General features: G+C 40.0%; 1 protein-coding gene across 13 annotated transcripts in view; it reads right to left on the bottom strand.

Annotated features, from left to right (window-relative positions):
• Positions 1 to 845: 845 nt before the first annotated feature.
• gria3a (glutamate receptor, ionotropic, AMPA 3a) overlaps positions 846 to 6,161 on the bottom strand; it is a 90,086-nt gene continuing 84,770 nt past the window's right edge. For 9 of the 13 annotated variants that reach the window (XM_082549356.1, XM_082549353.1, XM_082549361.1 and 6 more), the window contains 2 exons: positions 4,363 to 4,611; positions 846 to 2,344 (listed from right to left, as the gene is read on the bottom strand). In XM_082549356.1, coding sequence (XP_082405482.1) covers positions 4,366 to 4,611 — 246 coding nt within the window. In that variant the 3' untranslated portion in view covers positions 846 to 2,344; positions 4,363 to 4,365. Of the gene's footprint in view, positions 2,345 to 4,362; positions 4,612 to 5,710; positions 5,826 to 6,161 lie in introns of those variants that run through there. The other 4 variants (XM_082549358.1, XM_082549360.1, XM_082549352.1 and 1 more) reach the window with 3 other exon arrangements.

The raw sequence follows: 6,161 nt of genomic DNA, 5'->3' as shown, positions 1-6,161 counted from the left end.
ATGAACCAGTGATATGTCTACATTAACAGACAGCTTAGCAAAGCTAAGCTTTTAAATAGTATCTTTAGGCACACCATCCATCTGTTGCATTTCTTTTAGTCCATCCATGAACACAATTTGGAAGACAAAATAATTATTTGCACCAACAATGTGATTCTCAAAGAGCTTTTAGCCAGCTGGACAAGTGAAGGATCTCTGAATCAAAACATATCTGCAGATGAACAATATCTGAAAGTCATGACCTAAAGAAGTAGGAATTTGTTTTTGTTTTTTTAAAGCCTCAAAAATGTTCTTAATGGAAGAGTGGCTGTCAGGAGGCCATTCTTACAGAAGGAAAACAGAACAATCTGAGGTAATAACAAAAGAACTGGACTGAAATATCAGTGGCAACAGATCTGATGGAGTGACGAATTACTTTTGTATTGTCTTGACAGTATACAGTGCCTAAATAAAGTTGTATTGAATGCTTCAAATTCTGAATATATACAGAAGAGGTCAGGAGAAACGTGCAACAGTGACTACAGCCATTTGTAACACGTGGCGGAAGCTTTGATGTGGTTTATGCTGCATTTTAGTCAGTGGTGTTGAGGATCTTGTCAAAAATGATGCAATACCATCTGGAAAGTGCAGAAGAGAATTGGGGCAACTGGGGGAAAAAACTGAAAAAAGACATGCCCAATTTTGTCTTTTAGCAGTGGCCGTAACCCTATTCCACAGTATTGACACATATATGTGTGCATGTTTCAATAAACTGCTGCACCTACTTGCCATTTTCCAACACTAAAACAAATAAGCTTTTTTTTTTGTAGTGTAATCTGAAGGATTCAAAAGATAAAAGTCACACGTAAATATAAACCTGCTTTTATTAAGGAAATGTAATAAAATCCTTTGTACATGACCCCTCCACAGAGGTTCACTGTGTCCATACATGCAACTCTCATGGTTGAGGTACTGTTACAAATGAACTGGAAAAACTAAACCAAATCAGATGTCATTAACAGACACTAACTAAACCAGGGTCAATTTCGATCTGCAGTTTGTTTAAAACTATTACCAAATTCACATGCACTTTTTTCTGGGGAATAAAAGGATGAGAAAGTCTGATATACTAAACAAATGTAGGCATACATTGTTTGTAGCGGTTGTAGGTTCTTTTCCCCCCCACTATTCAGTATATAAAAATGTCACTTATACAAACAGACAAATGTTTCATTCGTTGCTCTTCCCTCAATGTACAGTTTCACCCCTCTGCATAATGCATAGACACAGAAAGCTTTTCACGACCAAAGAAGCTATGGTGTGTTATCATTTACCAACAAAAAAGAGATGTTGAGAATCACAGCTGCAGATACTGCGCTTACATGAGAACAGCTTCTAAAGTGTGTACAAAGTGTAAACCATAAGCTCAGTTGAACCATTGAATGTTCGGTTTACATAAAAAGGGGTCACCTTCCTAGCCTCTAAAGTATTTATGAATCTTTTGATTTCAACAATATGGCATTAAGTGATCAAACACGGGCCTCATTTCAATAAAAGAATCGTTTCTTTTCAAAGAGTGGCAGCTGAAAGAAATGCACAAAGTCGATTCAAAACAAGCATCTAAAACAGATTCAGTCGTATGTGACGTCCAGCTGGCTTTGAAAATGACACCACCTAAGCTGTTTAAGATGACCACTAATTTCACATTATTGATATTTTCCGAGTAAAAACCTGGATTCACTATTGTCAGTTAAATTGATCTTAACCCTAGTGTTCGATGCTTGTCCTAGATATTCTGATACACTGAAAAAAAGCCTTATAGTAAAACAAGAAAATGACTTTACTTCACTAAATATAACATTTATCCAACTTAAGAGTTCACCACAAAAATATGTCTGTAAAGGATTCAAATGACTAAATAAGTAATCCAGGATTTTGATTTCAAATCATGGCTTTTTTTCTCTTTCTTCTTCTTCTTTAAAATAGAAAACAACTGAAATTACAACAGTTTGTTTGTCATTTGAAACAATGTTTTGCCCTACTTCCACAGATTTTTTTATTTATTTATTTTTTATTTTCAAGTGAATTAAATTTTTAAATTGCATTGCCATGATGCAGAAATGCTCCATAAGGCACTACGAGAGGCAAATCCCATGTTTCCAGAAGCAAAAGTCCTGTTGCAACATTGCCCTCTGTTAGTGTGATGGGTTCATAACCCAAAATGAGCACTTGTTGACTTGTAGGCTTGTGTCCAAGTTGGTGACAAAGAAGGCCGTTGCCTCCAGGACGCCAACCACGGAGTGTCGGGGTCACACAGAGTGGCAGTTTCCATCCAGGATCACCGGCGGGAATCGAAACAATTCACCTGTGTGAAGCCAGAAGATGTGCAAAAGAGAGTCAAATGAAAAACTGCCGTGTGTGGGTATTTCATTTCAGCTTATTTGATTCAAAAGCCAAGATTCCCCTGCTGCTTCACAAAAGTGAGTTAACTACAGAAAATTATTACTTCAGGCTCATCAGATCTGAGGGCATCAAACCAGCTGCAGTAGGTTAGGTAAACTTGATAAAATGTTCAATTTACTTTAGATACTAAGCTTGGTAATCAACAATCAGCTACAGATTAGAGTCAAGCAGAGTGAAATATTATAAAAAGAAAGCTGAGACTGAATTGAATGTGTGTTAAAGACAGACTGTATATAAAGGAGGGATGCAGCTAATGTGACATCAGCAGTGTTGGGATGTTTCTTAAAAAGCTGCTGAATTACTCATTACTCGTTACTTTTCTTAAAAGTAATGCAGTATGTTACCTAAGTACCACCTTGAAAGTAATTCATTACACTACCCGTTACATGTAAAATGACCTGAATCTTACTTTCAAAATTACCACTTAACAATATAAACCTACACTGCCACACCAACACAAATCTCTACTCCTATGAAGACACACATACATACATCCATCCATGTCCTTCTGCTTATCAAAGGCCGGGTCACGGGTGCAGCAGCCTAAGCAGAGAAGCCCAGACCTCCGTCTCCCCAGCCACCTCCTCCAGCTTGTCCAGGGGAACACCAAGGCGTTCCCAGGCCAGCCGAGAGATATAATCTCTCCAGCGTGGGTCTGCCCCAGTGCCTCCTCCCGGTGGTACATGCCCGCAACACCTTACCCAGGAGGCGCTCAGGAAGCATCCTTATCAGATGCCTGAACCACCTCAACTGGCTCCTTTCGATGTGGAGGAGGGGAGTACTCTGAGCCCCTCCCGGATGGCTGAACTTCTCACCCTATCTCTAAGGGAGAGGCCAGCCACCCTTCGGAAGAAGCTCATTTCTGCCACTTTTAGTCGGCACCCACAGCTCGTGACCATAGGTGAGGATGGGGACATAGATCGACCGGTACATTGAAAGCTTCCCTGTTACACTCAGCACAACTTCACTACAATGGACCGGTACAGCGTCCACATCACTGCAGCCGCTGCACCAATCCATCTGTCGATCTACCGTTCCCTTCTCCCGTCACTCGTGAACAAGACCCCGAGATACTTAAACTCCTCCACTTGGGGCAGGAGCTCATCCCTGACTTGGAGTGGGCACTCCGTCCTTTTTTGGACCGAGGACCATGGCCTCAGATTTGGAGGTGCTGTTTTTCATTCCCACTGCTTCAAACTCGGCTGCGAACCGTTCCAGTCCGAGCTGGAAGACATTACCCGACGAAGCCAACAGAACCACATCATCCACAAAAAGCAGAGATGAGATTCTGAGACCAACCAAGTGAAAGCTTTCCACCACTTGGCTACGCCGAGAAATTCTGTCCATAAAAACTACGAACAGAATTGGTGACAAAGGGCAGCCCTGGCGGAGCCCAAACAACGACACGCATACGATTTTATTTTATTTTTTACAAGCCGACAACACAAAACGAATATGAAAACCAGCCCAAAAAGACACATTGTTTCCACTGTAGAAACAAACAGTAGGTAGAAACGGCCGTTACGAGCCTGACTGCTCATCACTGCTGCACCTGCTGAAGTTCAGGCTCTGGCTGCTGAGTGGGGTTAACATGTACTCAGCTTTAATATCACTGACAGACGAAACTGAGGAACACGGCAGACTCACACACTCCATTTTGACTTTGCTTTGCAGGAGCATTCACCCCCTGCTGGCCACTAATGTAAGTTTAGGAAGATTCACTTTTCAGACTTGGAAGCGTCCATCTTTTATATACAGTCTATGGTTCAAAAGGTTTCCAACTTCTCTTTTTTCAAACAAAAAAAAACCTCGAAGCAAGTTTAAAAGTTGAGAATCATCTGAAGACAAAACTTTAACATTTCACTTATATGTGACTTCAGTACATTTCTAAACAGGTTACGGTCACAGTAAAAGACATACCCTTTAGATTTTCACACTCTCTGTCCCATAGACGTTGTAGCCTTCACGGTACGTGGCAAAATTCTGGGTGTTTGCAGGAGGGGCCGGCTTAAAGTTTTGGGCATTCTTTGCCAGCTTCAGTCTTTTGGTTTCTTGCCGTGACTTATAGCAGAACTCTATCAAAGCCACGGTCATAGCCAGGCCAAGCCCTCCGACTAGAATATAGAAGACTCCTGCCACGTTGCTCAGGCTTAGTGCACTTGTCTTGTCCTGGGGAAGGTAAAGACCTCCGTTAAGACTTCTTTTAACTGGCACTTTGAGGCTGACCTCATACACACTAACATAAAAACCTACACTATATTTACACCCTGCTGCGCTATGACTACACAGAAACTGTGAGGAGGCTGCTAAATCTGTCTACAAATCCCTCTGAGGTATGGCTACCTAAAAATGAGAAAAGTTGGAGCAACTCAAATCTGTCTAGGTTCTAGTCTCAAGTTATTTGTGCTCTAAGTGGCTGTGAAGGTGAATGTAGAGAGACTTGCTATCTTTTGCCTGTTTTATGGTCTCTTTACGAGGCCACGTCTAGCGGAAGGCGGTCGTGGTCGTACAGGTCTACAATCCTCAGATCACTATCATAGCTGTTAAACTTAGCCTCAAAAACACTGCATATGTAACAATCAAGGTGGCAAGCTGTAAAGGTGAATTGAACCATTTTGCTGCTATTAAAAAAAGCCTAATATTGAAATTCATTTGTATGTGAGTTTTAACATATATTGTATAGTTCTAAAAAAAAAAAAAAAAGGTAAATTCTGCTTTTTTGTTGACCTAAAAAGTACTTCTAGGATATAAATCTCTTAATTTTAATTAATTTTTAACAAAAGGTTCCTTACTCTGACACTCCATCTTTGAGACATGACTATTAAATACCATTTGACCACTTTAGAGCTCAGATGGTATTTAAAGGTCAGTTTGGACTTTGTCAGAATAAGGATGCCTTTGGGAAATCCAGAGAAACTATTTCACATACCAATGAATAAGATCAGCAATAAACTACAAGTCTGGGTGAAAAACAGCAGTATAATGGTTTCAATTCAAAACTTTATGGTATGAATAAAAAAAAAACGTGTGTGTTCTCATGCAAAAAAAATTTAATTTATTTTAAAAATTGAGAATTGTCTACAAACAAAGAAGTTAATGTAATGAGCCGTGTTCAAAGTGTAGGTGTGTGTTGCACTGCGGTATGTGTAGGGCAAACCTAGTTTTGAATGTTTTCCATGTGTTGTTGTGTGCTTTCGATGTTTGCGTATGAACATTTAGATCAAAATGCATTTTAGCAATCAGTGTAAAAAGACCTGCAGCGACTGACCTTACTTCCAGAGTCCTTGGTTCCACATTCACCCTTATCGTACCACCATTTGTTTTTCAGCTTGTCTAAGATGCCTTGTTCACTGAGTTTCAATACTGCAAGGTTTACAGGAGTTCTTCACGTGGGAAATAACATAAATAACATTGTATTATGTTATTTTATGTTATTCAACTTTTTTAAAAACTACTTTATACTGTACAAAGCGATAGAGTAGGGTCCTGGCCAACATATCACAGATAGCAAGCAACACTGCAGTATATAGATAAAAATATGACTTTCATGATCCATGGCTAACCTAGCATGCCAGACCCCACCTATATCGCTTTGAGTAATCGGCACACACTGATCACAAGAAGAAGAAAAAAAAGATTTAAACTTGCAAAATAAAGCAGCTGCTGCATAGCTTTCAGGGAATGAAAGAAAACAGAGGCAGTAATTGCTGAGGGCACAT

This window comes from Aulonocara stuartgranti (genome assembly GCF_965226115.1).
Source record: "Aulonocara stuartgranti genome assembly, chromosome: 10".
NCBI classification, from domain to species: domain Eukaryota; kingdom Metazoa; phylum Chordata; class Actinopteri; order Cichliformes; family Cichlidae; genus Aulonocara; species Aulonocara stuartgranti.
The sequence above is the reverse complement of the archived record's forward strand: the minus strand, read 5'-3'. Positions and strand labels throughout refer to the sequence as shown.